Source organism: Xyrauchen texanus, chromosome 9 (genome assembly GCF_025860055.1).
Source record: "Xyrauchen texanus isolate HMW12.3.18 chromosome 9, RBS_HiC_50CHRs, whole genome shotgun sequence".
Lineage (NCBI taxonomy): Eukaryota > Metazoa > Chordata > Actinopteri > Cypriniformes > Catostomidae > Xyrauchen > Xyrauchen texanus.
In genome coordinates this window covers 39763410-39780502 of record NC_068284.1, presented here as the reverse complement: position 1 = coordinate 39780502, position 17093 = coordinate 39763410, and the positions used below count along the sequence as shown (strand labels likewise).

The 17093-nt window shown below is 36.0% G+C and overlaps 2 protein-coding genes across 2 annotated transcripts; both read left to right on the top strand.

Annotated features, from left to right (window-relative positions):
* The first annotated feature begins 323 nt into the window (after positions 1 to 323).
* LOC127649475 (type I phosphatidylinositol 4,5-bisphosphate 4-phosphatase-A-like) lies at positions 324 to 8673 on the top strand. The gene is made up of 7 exons (XM_052134577.1): positions 324 to 530; positions 1657 to 1850; positions 3854 to 3960; positions 4749 to 4854; positions 5076 to 5128; positions 5415 to 5505; positions 7183 to 8673. The coding sequence occupies exons 1-7, from the start codon at positions 413 to 415 to the stop codon at positions 7324 to 7326; spliced, it is 813 nt and encodes a 270-aa protein (XP_051990537.1). The 5' UTR covers positions 324 to 412; the 3' UTR covers positions 7327 to 8673.
* A 169-nt stretch (positions 8674 to 8842) lies between these two features.
* Positions 8843 to 16591, top strand: LOC127649731 (ETS domain-containing transcription factor ERF-like). Its single transcript, XM_052134958.1, has 4 exons — positions 8843 to 8972; positions 15944 to 16175; positions 16295 to 16409; positions 16541 to 16591. Exons 1-4 carry the CDS (start codon positions 8843 to 8845, stop codon positions 16589 to 16591), a joined length of 528 nt encoding a protein of 175 aa, XP_051990918.1.
* The last annotated feature ends 502 nt before the right edge of the window (positions 16592 to 17093 follow it).

Genomic DNA, 17093 nt, shown 5'->3' with positions numbered 1-17093 from the left:
AGCACTAAGCCCAAAAACTGAACCCTGCAGCACTCCATACTTAACTTTTGTTTGGGCAATTCCTACACATTCACATAGCAGTCTGCTAAATAGGACATAAACTATGCAAATGCAGGTCCACTAATGCATCCCCAATGTGGCGGAAACGGGCCTCCATACAAATCTCTTGGTTCCTTTTAAATGCCAGTAAAATGACAGAATGAATAGCACTGTTATTCGTGATTGATCGGGGGTATAATGCAATACAACCCCCGAGCGCACGGCTGCGCACCGCGTTGCCACAGCAGCGAAACATACCCGTGTGACGCAACAATCCAGGCTCCACACACATTCGCACACTCTCCGGTACGACAACAATACGCGCTCTCCGTTCCTCCCTCGCCGTTCCCCCTCCCTAAGCCTCGCTCTTGGTATGGCGGACGGCGAGCGGTCCCCGTTGCTTTCGGATCTCGGTGATGGAGCTCTCGTCAGTGGTAACGGTGGGGTGTCTCCAGCAGCGGCCCCGCACGGTGTACCGAACAAACCGCTGAGTGAGTATACTGCTCGGCGTGTTTCTGCGCTGTCACGGCCACTGGCCCGCGCACACACATACACTCACGACTGTGCATTTATTTCAGATTCAATCCAGGTTTGTGCGGTTATTTGTGCTTTCATTTTTAACTGAATTTAATGTTAATAATAGTTTTTTCTGTCATTCATCAGAAAAGATGACAAGTCTCATTACTGTAGCGAACTACAGTAACTACGAATGTAGTTGCTGGCTGTTCAATTCTGTTCACTGTTTTGTGTTCTTGGCTTTTCGTGATACTAAATAGGAGCCTAATATTTTCTAAATCTTGTATTGTCTGCATTTACCGGCAAATCGGCGTCTCTGCACACACATTTGCAGTAATCTGCTAACCCCAGCAACACCCAAACAGACATGATTGGCACGCCCTTGGCCCAATCAGAAAGCCTTAAAGGATTGGATGAGGAGACTACAACCAATCATTGTACAGTGTGGGCGGGGTTAATCAAAAATTACTAAAAGGCGTGTTGTTAACGATTTTTAAACTGAGCTCAAATAGCAGTGTATTATTTTTGGGCGGCTTTTGTCTGGAGTTATATCCAAAGTCTTTGTCAACACACAGGCATAAATGCACAAAAAAATTTCTTTAGTAATCACGTGCATTCCAGCAGTGGCTTTAACTCCTTTCAGCTGATCTCGAGACCAAATCTGATTTTCTTGTTAATCCTAATTCTGAAGGTTAAATGAATGCCCTGGGTAACAGAAACCTGTTTGACTGTGGTATAAACTTTATTACATAAATTAAAGTCTGTGTTTACTCTTTTTTTTTTTTTTTTTACAAGCCAGTATTTCCATATCTGTGCTGAACTGGAGTGACATTTACCTTTGTCCATTTAGTAGACGCTCTTATCCAAGAGATTTACAGGTATACTTTTTATTAGTATGTGTGTTCCCTGGGAATTGAACCCAGGACCTTGGCATTTCTAGTGCCTTGCTCTACCAGTTCAGCTACCGAAACAATTCTGATACTTTAGTGAGGCTGTTAATCAACAATGGCAGATATGTGAACAAAACTCCTCAAACATTGGACGAAAATTCAGACTAAACATTATTGATAACATCGATTGACAATCTTTCTCTCTTTGTAGGTTTTCCTCCATTTCCAAGTTCGTCTCAGCCCCCTGTGTTGCTGGGCGATAATCCTCCACCCTATTCCCCCCTGACATCTCCTGAAAGTGGCAGTGCCCCGGTCATCAGCTGCAGGGTTTGCCAATCGCTCATCAGCGTCGAGGGGAAAATCCACCAACATGTGGTCAAGTGCGGAGTCTGCAACGAAGCTACAGTAAGTTGGGATGGAACTCATACACACAAACTCTGGAATAATTAATAATCTCATTAAAGGTGCACTTAGTCATTTTTCCACATTAAAAAAAAAGTTTTACACATAAAAATAATTAGAACTTTTGAAAAAGATTTTTAAAATAATGTTCACTTACAAAAGATAACAACTCCAGTCATATCAGTAGCCTAATAAAAGCTGTTTTGTTTTACATGGAGCTTTTTAAGGGATAATATACAGGCAGTCGTTTGTGATCAGGACCCCGAAGCAAAGTGGAGGGGTCTTGTATCACCCTGAAGGGGTTTATATTGCAATAACAACAGGCTGAATTATCCCGCATATGACATGAAACTAAATGCAAAAAAAGAAATAAAATGGACATGAATTATTGATTTGCATTCAAATTATGTTATTATGTGAGAAGGAAATAGCTGAACAGCTGAATTCCTCCTCTGGTTTGCATTGGAGTTCTATTGGTGTTTATTTTGTGAAAATGACCATCGGACTCCTCATTATCCAGCTAATTACAACACTACTTGCAAAATCAATAAAATAAGTAAATAGACATGAAATACTGATTTGCATTGAAATCATTTTATTAGTTTACTTGTAGGGATTGCAGAGTATTAAGAGAAGTGGGAAAGATGACTCGCAATACCTGGATAGCTGGGCTGATATGACTTAATCCCGGAAGTGTGGTTGTTACTCAGACAAATCAGACCACTAGATGGTGCCACTGACCAATCAGAATTGAGTAGTCCAGAGAGCCGTATTATAAATCTAGATAACCCCCTATTTATTGGACAATTTTGAATAAATCATGGCCGACTGCAAATAGCACACTTCTATATTGGCATCTCAACTGAAAACTATTGTTTTAGCGTGATTCGGCATCCACTCTGCTGTAAAGTCCAAGACAACTTTTACTAAACATTTCTGAGTTTTAGCATACAGTTAAAGTCAGAAGTTTACATACACTTAGGTTGAAGTCACAAATTTTTTTTAACCACTCCACAGATTTCATATTAGCAAACTATACTACTTTGTGCATGACATGAGTAATTATTCCAACAATTGTTTACAGACAGATTGTTTCACTTTTAATTAACTATATCTATATATAATTCCATAAAAATCATGTTAATTTAATAATATCATAATATTAGCAGTGGGCTTTTCCAGTGTTTTGGATGTAACATTTGCAGTCAAATCGTGAGAGGTAACTTCTCAGTGAATGCTAATTACTACTGTGTTGACTCGTTTTATGTACTCTATTTTCCCAAATCAGTCAGCAGATAGAGGAAAAAGATTCAGAAATAAATCTCTGTATAGACTATTATTTCTTTAGATAGGGATAATTTTAAATAAAACTAAATTAAATTGAACTAACAAATTGAAAATGAATTAGAAATAAAATCTAAATAAAAATTCTAAACATAATAACCTTTTTTGTAATGACTAATGCAGCTTTTACTTTCTTTAATCCATGTTTGAGGGGAGGGGAAAAAGCAACAAATAATAGAAAAAGTCAACAGAACGCATAAGAAATGTGTTGAAGGACAGTTTTGTCTTCATACACCTAAAGCATATGCTTTCATTCTGAAAATATGAATATATGAAATGCAACAGAGGTGTTTTTGTTACATTTATATTGTCAAACAGTTTTTCTTAGCTGTGAAGTTTAAAATAAGCTTAAAATATTGACAATTTTAATTCAGATTCATGAACCGATTCATTCGGACTCGAATCACCCTGTTATGGACTCGGTCTTGAGTCCGACACAGCCCCTTTTGGATTCGGACTCAACTCTGACTCGATTGTTTAAAAGACTCGGACTTGACTAAGGTGGACTCGAACCCATCGCTACTATGTTTTGGCTTAAAATGTGTTTGTTTTTCAATCATTTTATTGCTGCAGTTATTAATTGTCTCTCTGTTTCTCTCTCTCTTTCTCTCTGTCTGGATATCTGTCTATTTCTCGCTTTCTTTAACCTTCACTCTCATCAGCCCATAAAGAATGCACCTGCAGGAAAGAAATATGTGCGGTGTCCCTGTAACTGTCTCCTCATTTGCAAGGTCACATCTCAAAGGATCGCCTGCCCACGACCATACTGGTGAGAGAGACAAAAATAGTGAGGGAGTACAGAGAGAGAGACCAAAAATGGCAAAATAATATTTATTTTGACACTCGTAAACCGCATTATGTATTAGGTTAAGTGATTTGTTTAATTAAAGGGATAGTTCACCCAAAATTAAACATTCTCTCATCATTTACTCACCCTCATGCCATCCCAGATATATATGACTATATTTCTTCTGCTGAACAGAATTTTCGAAGAATATCTCAGCTCTGTAGGTCCATACAATGCAAGTGAAAGGTGGCCAGAACTTTGGAAGTCCAAAAAGCATATAAAGGCAGCATAAAAGTAATCCATACAACGAGTAATTAAATCTGTATCTTTAGAAGCGATATGATTAATGTGGAAGAGAAACCCACAGAAGCCCAGTTGGTGCTGAAATGCATGAAGAATGTGAATCATCAAAAAACAAAAGAAGAATGTGAAAGTAAAAGTGGAGATTGATAAATGGACTTAAATATTGATTTATTTCTCACCCACACCTATCATATCACTTCTGAATATGAATTTAACCACTGGAGTCTTATGGATTACTTTTATGCTGCCTTTATTTGCTTTTTGGGCTTCCAAATTTCTGGCCACTATTCACTTACATTTGTTTCCTGCAGAAGAAAGTCATACACTGGGATGCCATAAGGGTGAGGGGTGAGTAAATTATGAGGGAATGATAATTTTTGGGTGAAGTATCCCTTTAAGGAGGTGCACTGCAAAGATTGTGTGTGTGAAGAATGAATTGTGTGTCTCTGTGTGTTCTTATGGACCAGTAAGAGGATCATTAACTTAGGGCCAGTTCACCCAGGCCCAGCCAGTCCGGAACCACAACCTGCTGGAGCTAGAGTTTCCTGCGGACACTGTAGCAACACCTTCCTGGTACACACAACTTGCACATAACCTCAATACTGTCCTGATAAAGTGACACACAAAAACAACATCTTATTGACACACAAAGTATTATTACACACTGTAGTTACATCATCACAGAACTGCTCAAGTTCAATGTAGACTTAAAATGAAATATCAGATTGCTATGTACTCTTGTTTTATTTAAGTCACTGCCTTAAATTAGCTGCTTAAAGGTTTTTTTATTTCAGTGGACAGAGTTTACTGACAGGACACTGGCTCGATGCCCCCACTGCAGAAAAGTGTGAGTATTTCATATCCAAAATTTCTGGACAAATTTTGTTTTAAATTAATCCATAAATCATACTTTACTTTATTCGGTAATGAATCAACAATTCATGTATTTCTCACTCTTTACAACTTCATACAAGTTTTGTTTGAATGTATTTTGTCTTTGTTAGACTGTAGCCTATTAGCCTTATTACTAATAAATAATATTAATATTTATTATTGTCTCTAAAGTAGTGTTGCATATGTAATACAATTCACCCTACTCTGATTGGTCTCTTCCCATTATTTATCTTCACCAGATCTTCGATTGGTCAGAGGTACCCAAGGAGGCGAAGTCTGTGGTGTTACCTGCTGTGCTTGCTGTTTAGCATCTCAGCGGCTGGACTGATTGTGAGTGTGCACTTAACCCACTAAAAACATCAGATAATTCTGCTCAAAATGTTGCATATGTGCTGCTTGGATTGAATTGCAACTACATCTAGAAAAAGCAGTATGGCAGTTTTATTCACACTTTCGATGTCTTTTATGACTTTTTTTGCGGTTTATTATCATGTCGTAGCACACTGACAGAGTGATTGATGTCATCATGAAATCAGAGACCCTTCCGTCAAAATCCAAAAACACGTGGTCACAGGAGACACATTGACTGCAAGTCAACAAGTGTAAAGTCAAGTGTAAACAGCGATGTGCTTCACCTAAGCACATGTGATCGAATCACCCAAGCCACATCTTAATGCCAGGTGTAAACAGTCAAAGTGTATTCGGCTGATTCTCATGAAGCTTGTCAAGAACATGTCTGGGTCATACTTCATCCTAAAAATCAAAAGAAAAAAAGAGAAAATAAAGCTTATATGAGGACCATTATGAATTTTTGCATTGGCACCCTGCCATTTTGTAGTGTGTCTGGAAGTTTTACTTTTGAGTTTGTATGTATATTTAATTTGATATTATTTTATTAGAATATATTTAAATTCATTTCAGAAATGTAAAAGTAATGATATATTAGAGGTAGACCGATATATCGATTTTACCGATTAATCGGTGCCGATAGTTGCTTTTTGGAACTATTGGCTATTGGCAAAATTCCAGTCCTTAATCTGGTGAATATATAAACTATAAAAGCACAATTTGGTAATGGTTAAATATAGAGTATTGCAACAGAGCCAAGTCTCCATCATTTCAAAATAAGAGATCTGAAATAAACAAGTGTGTTTCATGCTTGTGCTTAGTTCTGCGTTATGGGGGGTGCATCTCCTCATGGACTGCACCAGATTTGACTGTGAGATGTTACCCCAACTCTTCCACCAAGGCACTTGAGATCCGGGCTCTTTGCTGGCTATGGTAGACATTCCTGTCTTGCAGGAAAACAAGCAGTATGGCTGGTCCCATTGTCATGCTGGAGGGTCATGTCAAGATGAGTCCAACCATCACCCCTGGTGAGACAAAACCGCGACTCGTCGGTAAAGAGCACTTTTTGCCAGTACTGTCTGGCCAGCGACGGTGGGTTTGCGCCCATAGGCAACATTGTTGCCTGTGATATCTGGTAAAGACCTGTCTTACAACAGGCCTACAAGTCCTCAGTCCAGCCTCTCTCAGCCTATTGCGGACAGTCTGAGCACTGATTGAGGGATTGTGCGTTCCTGGTGTAACTGTAACATCCTGTACCCGTCCCGCAGGTGTGATGTTCGAAATATAGAAAAATAACCCAAATGTGTTCTTGACAGACTTTGTGAAATGTACCCATTCACCACACAAAGCAGAGTGCGTGCCAAATCAACAAAAATATAATTTGATATTTTCCTGGAATACAGTATATAATTAACACGTCACTTATTGTGCATTATCAATTTATTTCCAAGCATAAAATGAGCCACACATTTATAGATTACGATTATTATTATTATTATACATAACTAATTTTGTTTGCCATTTCTATTCACTTATTATTGTGGTATAAAATCTCCATTACCCAAGAACAATAGCGACACCTGTCAGAATGACATTGCATCAACATAACTTGTTATTAACAGAAATGTCTTTTGTCTTGCTCTGTCTGTGTGTCTTTAGGCAGGGACATGGTCCCAGGCGCATGTGTATGGGGCTATTTATGCATCGTGGGCAGCTGTGTTGTTGCTGGTGGTGTTGACACTGGCCAGGGCGCTTTACTGGAGCTGCATGAGGGTCAGCCAGCCTCTCCACAACCTCACATAGAGAGCACAAGGGGTGTGATGAAAGAGAGATTAGGGTTGGTGGAAAAAAAAATATAGGCCACAGGAAAAGAGAGAGAGGAGGAGAAAATCATGGTCAAGGTCGATTGTAAAGGCAGTAATGAAGTTAAATCCGGGGTTGAGAAACAAGTGAAAAAATGCTACTACTGCAAAGAAGATTAGCGTTTTAAAGATATTTTTATTCTGAAGTTTTCTCTGGATGTGTTCTCATCCTTGAATATGAACTGACATGTTACTCAATTTCATGCAAACATACAGTTACATTACGAAGCTTATTCCAAAAGCTCCCCTAGTTTTATCTGATCGCACCTACACTTACTGTAAACACAATGCACACAAACACAATCTTCTATGTCCTAATAAGCTCAAAAGCCTTACAAAGACAGACAGTACATGTTGAGCTCCACTAGAGGGTGTAATTTTTTTAAAATACACACTGAAGTACTGTCCCACTCTACTGTAAACAATGATGCCTGTATCTCGGTACAAAACACACATTTGCTCCAAAACAAGAGGACCAGACATTTCTCATCAACACTTTCCCTGTTTATCTTTAGTTGTGAATCTTGAAAACAGTATTTTATATATATATATATAATTGTGAATTTTGTTTGTAAATATTTGTTGTTTGCTTCATGAATGACTAAACAGTTACACTGTAGCTCTAACACGCTGTGATTCCTCTGTCTTTTTGTGTTTTTATTTAATTTGACAATCACTACGGATAATGTAATGACCAGGAAAATGTGAAGATAACCAATGAGCACCAACATATACAAACCTTCAGTGAGCATAGAAGGTCAAATATCTGCTCTGTTGAAGGTCAGAGATGTTTTATGGGTTATTTACCCTCCCACTCATGTTCATGTGCAGTTATTTGTCATATTTCATGATCTGTGAGTTTAATTATGTTTGAACTCTGATTAAATGAGATTAAACAGCTGATAGATTTGGATTCTAGACTTCAGGATCCTTTTTCTCTCTGGCGGGATTCTGTGACAGGCCTACAAGTCCATACAGATTGAGATAATGTTTTGAATATGAACAAATAATTATACTATCGCTGATCACTTGTGTTACAGGTGCATTTTTCTAAAAGAATATTCAATATAAATTCCCAACTTTAAACCAGGACTTCTGAATCTTTATTTTGTCCATAAGAAAAACTGGATCTGGATGTCTGGAATACTAAACAAGGGGTCTGGATGTTATTTATAAAGAGCAGATGGCCAATGATGGAGGTCTTCTCTGAATTTGTTTACACGTGAGATTATGATTACAAATGATTAAAATGTGGATTATAATGATGAAGCTATAAAACTGAAAAAGTGAAAACAGAACTGTTTCTTGTGTCTCATTCTTATGGCTGTATGTCTTAAGTTCCCACTCGCTTTCTTTGGGCACTGCAGTTGTTTTGGCACTCTTCCTCAAAGTCTCTGGCCATTTGTCTCTTGTTTCAGGTGGATATATTATTTTCCTCGACAAAGACAGATAGAGGCATGGGAAACATACAGAAACCTTTTAGAAACCACAACTCCCTTGAGCCAGTCAGAGAGAGAGAGAGATTTGTCAGCATTAATGAAAGAGCAGAGATGAAGCGAGAGAGAGAAAGGTTTCAGTCTTTTAGAGGTGAGTCGAATTGTGACACTAAAGGCCATAGAATGAGACCTCTGTGGAAGAGTCAACCTGATTGTTATTCTTAATATACACCTATTAATAATTGCACTTGTGCACAAATTCACACAAAGCAAGGTTGTCATTTGTCCTCTTCTCTCTAAATTCCAATATTTGATTTTGGAAATTTCAGTAATTTTATAGCCATGAAAAAAAAATACATATTTGATTAGCCAAAGCATTTGCAGCATAGTTGTGTACAATGTAAAATGGTGCTAAATATGTATACGGCCTATTAGTCCAGAAAGCCAGTCAACACCTGAGCCTACAAAGTTTACTCTGAATGTTCCCAAAAATGAAAAAGTGAGTGGCAGTCCTGCAGACGGAAACTCCTTGTTGATGAGAGAATGGCCAGACTGTTTTTAGCTGATAGAAAGGCTATGGTAACCCAGAAAACCCCTCTGTACAATTGTAGTGAGCAGAATAGCATCTCAGAATGCACAAAATGTTGCACCTTGAGGCGTATGGGCTACAACAGTAGAAGACCATGTCTGCCACTTTATTAGCACCATAGTGTTCCTAATAAAGTGCTCAGTGAGTGTATACTAATACATTTTATTATCATTATTATTATTATTAACTTAGTTACCTAATGCATTATGGATTTATAACAAACAATTGCATTTTCCTAAAATAACATCAACCAATATTTTTAAATGATGTTGAGCAATATACTGTTCATTGTTTTTTAATGATACTCTCTTTCAGTTTCACTTTTAAGATGCTTTATTGGCATGACAAATTTTTATATGCCAGTGTCTACATCTGCATACTAATCAACAAAAACTGCAAAACAATGTACATAATAAGAGGGGGGGCTTAATATACAATATATGTACTTGAAATAGGCTAAAGGTAAAGAGGATAATGGTAAATAGTTACACATAAAGGAAAAATAAAATATTTCTAATAATAAAAAAAAAACAATAAGTAAGAGCCATCTTTTTCAATTTCATGACATAAAAAGTGTATTCTTATTGCCAAATAATTTGCAGGTTAACTGTGAGAAATAGTGCATGATTAATATGAAGGAAAATACCAATTTGAAGGCAGAAATCAAGTTCTATTAACAAATGAATTTAAATAAAATATCATTGCAGAATAATAAGAAAATAATTATCTACTAATTTAAGTATTAAAAGGAATATATATATATATATATATTATAGACTGAAAATTAAAGTTAATAACAAGTAATTAAGCAGAATAAAGATGATAAATATAACTTAACATCCAAGCAATAATAATGAGAAAGACACAGAGGTAAAGCATAATCTCTCTCTTTCTCTCTCTCTCTCTCTCTCTCTCTCTCTCTCTCTCTCTCTCTCTCTCTCTCTCTCTCTCTCTCTCTCTCTCTCTCTCTGTCATGGTGTCTCAGGGGAGAGAGTGAGTTCCCATTGGAATCATTGCGGTCTGAGATTACTGAGCTTGCACAAACACACCAGAGCCTTTTATCCTCCTAATGTATAACAGGATTCATTCTTAAAGATGAGCCCTGTGACCTTACACGCACACACAGTCTTCTCTATGTCACGCCTGTTAAACACATACACTCACACTCTCAAAGCTGAAAATCTGCTCCTCTCTGCTCCCAGCGTGAAGAGGAATAAACAGATGTAAGACGGATAGAGGGAGAGAGATCTGGGAAGAAAGGATGAGGAGGGAAGGGAGATGAGAACATAGGGATAAGATAAATTGATGAGGAAGGGGTGTAAGGAGCTTTTACACTATCCACTTTAAAACAAACAATTCTTTAAGACAACCTAATCCACACATACACACACACACACACACACACACACACAATGTTGAAACACAAATCTTTACCATGTTTCATAAATGTGGACATAAATTAGAATTATATTGTTTTTATATAAAGCTAATTGTAAGTACTATAGACTAAACCCTACCCTATAAAATAAAATGTTTGCATTTTTAGAATAATAAAAACTTAATAAAAAAAAAAAACTATATTTGCTTTATACTATATAAAAAAGTTTTGGTGAAATTTTCTTTCTTAGATTTAGAAACTATAGTATGTGTTAATTTACACACATACACGCACAGAATTAAGCTCTGACAAATTCATCAGAGTAAAACGTTTTATTTAACGATATTATAGAACTATGTTATATGTTAACTGGTAATAAAGTCAGAGTTCTCACAGAGAGAAAGAGGAGAGTGACAGTCCCACGACTAAAAGCATAACATTCAACTCAATTAACAGCATGAATTATTGATGTCTGTCTGGAGCAGAATTTGTGTGTACACAGGAATGAAAAGCCTCCGGTGTCACCTGTCACAATGCAGTGTGTGTGTGTGTGTGTGTGTGTGTGTGTGTGTGTGTGTGTGAGCGTGTATTTATCACTTTGTGGGGACCAAATGTCCCCATAAGGATAGTAAAACCCGAAATTTTTGACCTTGTGGGGACATTTTGTCGGTCCCCATGAGGAAAACAGCTTATAAATCATACTAAATTATGTTTTTTGAAAATGTAAAAATGCAGAAAGTTTTCTGTGAGGGTTAGGTTTAGGGGTTGTGTTAGGTTTAGGGGATAGAATATAAAGTTTGTACAGTATAAAAACCATTAAGTCTATGGAAAGTCCCCATAAAACATGGAAACACAACATGTGTGTGTGTGTGTGTGTGTGTGTGTGTGTGTGTGTGTGTGTGTGTGTGTGTGTGTGTGTGCGCGCAGACAGACAGATGGAGATAAAATCACTCTGAAATAATCAGTTACTGTAATTCTCATTGTTTATTTCACCTTTAGTGAAGATGAATTAAATGCCAAGAACACGATTATGATGTATGTTCATTATGATTCATTATAAGGTGTGATTAATTGTATTCATTACAAGTAATTATAATGTGTGTTTATCTTGATGTGAGAAGAACGTTTTATATAAATATATTATCTTTCTCTAAAATCTTTTTGAAGCCTATTTATGTAAGGTATAGCTTAAAGAAAGTACATAAATATATGCATATTTCGTTTATTTATATGAGAATGAGCAACATAACAATGAAACAAGTAAAATATGTTTATATGAATACAAATATATTGCTTGTTTGTTTTACAAATGTGTATTTTATATTGTCATAATGTGCATTGTAAATTATTTGTTTAAAATTATTATTATTAAAATAATTTTCCCCTCTAAAATGTAACAAATTATTCAATTCCAAGATTTCTCTCTCTCTCTCTCTCTCTCTCTCTCTCTCTCTCCTCTCTCTCTCTCTCTCTCTCTCTCACTCACTCTCTCTCTCTCCCCCCTGTTAAAACTGAAAAATCCACATCCAATACAAAACGTCAAAAAGGAAAACTTGGATATCACGTATATCAGTTTGAACCTGGAGATAGAGAGAAAGAAAGAGGGAGGGAGTGAATCCAGGATTAAAGGAATTGCTTTAAATGAAAGAGAGGGATAAAGGTAAGATACTGAGGGAGGGGTTACAGGTGTCTTTCTTCAGGACATTCTTTTTGAAAAGAGCATCTTCACTGAACAGGTACTGTAACAACTTTACTTAAAAAATCAGGCATTCATAGAAAATATGATTGTGTTTTTCTGTATGTGGAAAAAATGCTTTGTGTAAAATATGATTGTGTATTTAATATGATTGTAGGCTAACTGTTAAAATTATAGAAACACAACACTATAAAGTTCCTTACAAAGATAGATTAATAATCAGTTGCATTCTCAAACGAATGTCACACTTAGAATTTTATGTGAATAATTAGGCCAGATTTTAAAACATTTTATCGGAATAGATGAGGACATAACAGCAAATTTTATCGAAGTTTTGATGTTGATTGCCGTTAATATTTAGACAAGCAGAGGCGTTTCATTTTATTTTTGATGCCGTTACAAAGTTTCTCTCTCTCCTTTCTATATATATATATATATATATATATATATATATATATATATATATATATATATATATATATACACACAGTATATATATATATACGCTAATTACTATAATTCGAAAGACAATTTAAACAATTCACAGCTGCTTTAACCCTTAAATGCATGGTAATTTTCCCAAACACTCTTACATATTCGGGTCTTTTGATACCCGGCACTTATATCTATAAAAATGGGTGTACAATTTGCCCAAAAAGTTTAACATTTTCCAAATATTTTCAAGACAATTAGAAAACAATAAAATAAAATATATTTTTATACATACTGATGTTTTATTTTTCAGAAATGAAAGAGATAATACTTCAAATCAGGAGGAATCAAGAACAGGATTTAATATTTCATGAGATGCAACTGGCTGTCAAACACATATTGAGCTACACATAAAACTTAATCTACACATGTTTAATGTATGTGTAACTTATGTGTCTCTAATGCGTATTTTCTCAGGCACTTGTTGAGTCTAAATAGATGCACAACTTTATTTCAGTAGTACATCCAAATGACAACAATCACATACTTTTCATGTGTTGCACTTGCTATATGTTTACTTTAAGTTGTTTCTTTATCAAATAGCAATGTCAAATGAAAATCAAGTCAATCACTGAAACATCAGTGCCACCTTGAGTAAGAAATAACATGTATATTATTTAATACACATATAAAATACTGATAATTCACTATTGTTGATAGTTCATTGTTGCACAGAAAGTTAACGTGATATAGTATTTATTTGTATGAATATACATTAGTTCTCATTTCTCTTGTAATACACAAAGAAATAGATAACCTTTGATAGTAAACTTGTAAAATACTGTAAAAGTAATGTAAAATATTAGTAAAATACTAAACTTATAGGAAGCGTACAATAAAAAAGTAAACAATTCATGTAATTTTTGGTAATATTCCCCAGTGAATTGTCCTGCAGTGTCTATAAACTCTGTATTGGATCCACTCGATCTACTCCACTAAATAATTCCAACCTCTCTAAATGGTTCTTATTTTGTACATTGATTTAATATATCTGAGAGAATTGAGATGACGATGATTGATTTGTAATATCTTACAGATGGAGTGGAATTGTAATTCCTCTCTGGGTCCTTTTCCATCGACTTACTGGAGCAGAAGTGAGTGTGTGTGTCTGTGTGTGTGGGGGGTCAGGCTTTGTCTTCATTTTGGGGACCAATATCCCCACAATGACAGTAAAACCAGAAATGTGAGAGGCTCAATAAACATACAACATTTTTATCTCTGCAGGGGTTTTTCTAATTTTACAGATAACCCTCTAAATTTTAAGAAATTATTGAAATAATTACAAAATAAAATTTTATATTTTTAAAATTTTATGATAGATTTATTTTGTATTACTTTTTTAATGTCTTAAGTTTAGTGTCCTCAATTTTCAAGTAAAAGTCCCTGGAATTTTATTCCACTGGATTGCAGAAAGTACTAGAAAAACAAAAATCACATTATACTGATCTGAAATGTAGGTGGTGCTATATCTAATTTTAGCACACACCTATAGACAACAAGTATTTTTTTGAAGTGCTTAGTCCTTCCAAGCTGTTTTGTTGAATATATTGGCTTCTGAGTTGTCTATACCAATCTAGGTGTCATTGGAAAATAGGGAATCCCAGCTTTACAATGATGTGCAACATTTCATCTTCTATAGATGAGAACCTGTCTTTATATCCTATTTTTAGTATTTTGTATTTCACTCAATTTAAAGCTAACAACCCAAGGTAAGATTTGATTTAAAGTTTGAGGCTATTTGGGGCTTACAGATCAGTGATCAGCAAAGAAAAGAGACCTTTGCATTTTATTAATTAATTTATTATTTAAAATAATTCAAACTGTGGTATTATGGCAAACAAAATAAAATAAATAAATATCATACAGTCACCTTCCTGACAATGAGAACTTTCATTTGATATATGATGTGCATATATTGTCTATTTAAATGCTATGTTAAGGACTTATATATGCATTTTTTAAATTTCTACAAATTAACCTCTAGGTGGGGCCAATTTATGACAAATATTTTCAGGCCTTATTTTGTTATTTAATGTAAATAAATGCAAAAGTGATGGGGTTCATTGAAAAGTACAGATTCTAAGCATTCATATGATAGCACATATGCATACAGTGACTTCAGTGTGTTTTGTGTTAAAACGGCTTACCATATAGCGCCTCCCCACGGAGAGTTTAAGAGATTTTTAAGGGATAGAAAATATCATTATTTCAGTGTATAAACAGTCAATGGAAAGTCCTCACCATGATAGAAAAAGTGTGTGTGTTGATGGGCAGTTCACTTCAGCTGCTGTTTTTGAACATATCAATACATCATTAATATAGAAAACCCTCTAAAATTCGACATTCATTTCATTCAGTTTGAGAGAACTTTAAACATTATTTCACACCATGTGATCAGCATCTGCTGACATTTTGTTCAATGTTTCTTCTATCAAGAAATATTGCTAGGGAACAATTACATGATTTATTTGGTAAAATAATGATGACTTATTTTCATATACAATTTGCAGTACCGAAGCTAGAACATTCGCTTTTACCCCATCCTTGAAATTATCTCAAACAAATATGTGAAAATTGCAAATGTAGGCTTTATTTTAAATCATCAAGAGAATTATTGTATCCTTGTGTTATATCAGTAATCAGATCCAGTTTCTGACCCGCTCTCTGCTTCCTTCTCAAACCTAACACCCAATAATGCTGATGTAAGTCTGTTTTTATAAATGTGTTCAAAACCTGCCATGCATTGGGTTTTTTTTTTTACTTAGCAGATGTTTATCCAAACATCACCCTTTAATGAACTGGGACTTAATTTTTTTTCAATCTGAATCCTAACCCCTGTATTATATACATCCACCAATCTTTTTTCTGTATTGTTTTACTTAGGCCTGAAAAATTTCAGTTTTTCAGTCTTTTAAGCAGTGCGGATTTGTGAATGGCTATATAACTTTGTGTTTTTTCTTTCCTCAGCAGTGTTGTTCCCTGATTGGGCGTATAAGCCAGCTTGGTCTCCAGGCTCACGGCAGGTGCAGTTATGGCATTTCCTATTAGAGCTTCTGGGGCAAGGTGAGAGCGGAGCTATCACATGGGGCAGTGAATGGGGAGAGTTTGTGATCAGAGACCCTGAGAGATTGGCTAAACTCTGGGGCGAGAGGAAGGGCAAACCACACATGAATTACGACAAACTCAGCAGAGCTTTAAGGTATATGAACACACACATCAATCCACACAGAAACACACCCACAAAAATGCAAAGTACCAGACTATTTGTTCTCAGGTTGTGTAAAGTGACTGATCCCTCGTTTGATGTTTTATTCTCAGGTATTACTATAATAAGAGAATCTTGCACAAGATCAAAGGGAAACGTTTTACCTACAAGTTCAACTTCAGCAAACTAATTTTAGTGAATTACCCAAGTCTTCCAACCTGCCCACAGGTGAGTGAGAGTGTTTTAAAGTACTTTATTCATTATTGAATTAAACTGCGAACAGGAGTTATGCAAATAATAATCTCTATCTCTCTTTCTAGCCTACAGCATCTCTCCCTTTCTCCCTCTTTTCTTCACAGCTGTCGTTCTACAACTCTTCTTTTGACAGGGGTAAGTGTCTTGACTTCTGAACATGACAAAAAAGGACTGTCACTATTTTGAGTAAATAACACTGAGATGTAACTTCTGTTTAACTTTAAATTGTTACCAGCTTTTAACATTAATATTTTTCTTTTCTTTGTGCATTGTCTTTTGACAGCTATGCAGTCAATTTCTCATCCCCTTCTGCTACCCCCCTGCTTTCCCAAACCCCTCCCTTTTCCTAAGGCATATCCAATCCAAAGGCAGTTTCCCCTCTTTTCTTGCCCGCCCGCTCCCACAGGGAATAACCTGTCCTGCCTGTCACCATTCAACTCCACCCTACAATTCGCCCCAAATTTGAACAAATGTCCAGTTAAAAGTAGCTCAGAGAGATCTCTCAACACAGTCACTGGATCACGAGAGAGGGTTGAAGGTGAAGGACTAGACCAAAACTGTGACAAAGAAGAAGACAAAAAATGTATATCCTAAACCCTCATTGGGCGGCTGTGGCTCAGGTGGTAGAGCGGGTTGGCCACTTATCGCAGTGTTGGC